The 1,243-nt window shown below is 55.7% G+C and overlaps 1 protein-coding gene across 1 annotated transcript in view; it reads left to right on the top strand.

Annotated features, from left to right (window-relative positions):
- SLC4A5 (solute carrier family 4 member 5) overlaps nt 1-1,243 on the top strand; it is a 24,978-nt gene that overhangs the window by 18,547 nt on the left and 5,188 nt on the right. Inside the window, exon 18 of the mRNA XM_019473528.1 lies at nt 976-1,137. Within this exon, the coding sequence (XP_019329073.1) occupies nt 976-1,137 (162 nt within the window). The remainder of the gene's footprint in view (nt 1-975; nt 1,138-1,243) is intronic.

Raw genomic sequence — 1,243 nt, forward strand, 5'->3', positions numbered from 1 at the left:
AAAAAAAAAAATCTGCATTGTGGGTTACACCCAGGTTCCCCATGGGTGAGCGGAGCTGGAAAGCCCCGGGGAAGGGTGCCGAAGCGGGAGCAAACCTCTCCATCCCATTAATTAACCTCTCTACCCCATTAATTACCCTTTCCGCCCCCGTTTCCCTGTCTTGCCTCCAGGTCAGGGCTTTCATTGCTGATTTTTCCAATGTCTTCTCCATCCTGCTCTTCTGCGGAGTGGATGCCTGTTTCGGACTGGACACCCCTAAGCTCCATATCCCCAGTATCATCAAGGTTTGGCCGCCGCACCAGGGGGGACCCCCTCACCTCTCCACCCACGCTCTCTTTCCAGCTCCTCGCCGGTTTTTGGGGAAAATCGCTGCTCCTGCGGTGTCCGGGCACCTTCTTAAAAGCTACTTTGTCTTTTCTGGGGGAATATTCTAATTCTGTGACTTTTTTTTCCCTTCCTTTTTTTGTTGTGTTTTTTTTTCCCCTTTTCTCTTTTCTCGCTCCCGGCAGCTGCGTAAACTTGTTAGCGATTTCTCTATCTTTATGTCCATACTAATGTTTGTGGGGCTGGATGTGCTTTTCGGACTCAACACCCCAAAGCTCCAAGTGCCTACTGATTTTAAGGTAAAAAAAAAAAAAAAAGCAGTAAAATCCCTTTCCGGAAGCGTTGCCAAAAATTTCTCTTCCCCCCCCCATCCAGGGTATCGCTGTCGGTGACCTGGGGATTGCCGATGAGCAGCCGGGGAAGAAAATTTGGGGTTGAGGCATGCGGATGCCGGGGGTGGTTTGGGTACCGATGCGTGGTGGTGGGATTCAGGGATGGATACGGGATAGGATGATGCTCAGAGGAAATGGGGTTCAGGGGTGATGTGGGGCTTGCCGAAATGTCAGCGCTTGGGTTTTTCCCCCCTCTCTGACCCGGTCCCGGGCTCGGCCGCGGTGTCCCAACCCCCTCTCTTCCCCCCCCCCCCCGCAGCCCACCCGTGTGGACCGAGGGTGGTTCGTGTTTCCCTTCGGGAAGAACCCGTGGTGGGTTTACCTGGCGAGCGCCCTGCCCGCCCTCCTCGTCACCATCCTCATCTTCATGGACCAGCAGATCACAGCCGTCATCGTCAACAGGAAGGAGCACAAGCTGCGGGTGAGCAGGGACTTGTCCCACGCTCGGGGGCGCAGCATCGCGTCGGGTACCGCCTGCACCCCTGCGAGCACCCGCTTTTGGGGTGCAGATCGGGTGCTGCTGCACG

The sequence above is a fragment of the Aptenodytes forsteri genome, unplaced genomic scaffold (genome assembly GCF_000699145.1).
Source record: "Aptenodytes forsteri isolate BGI_AS27 unplaced genomic scaffold, ASM69914v1 Scaffold444, whole genome shotgun sequence".
NCBI classification, from domain to species: Eukaryota; Metazoa; Chordata; class Aves; order Sphenisciformes; family Spheniscidae; genus Aptenodytes; species Aptenodytes forsteri.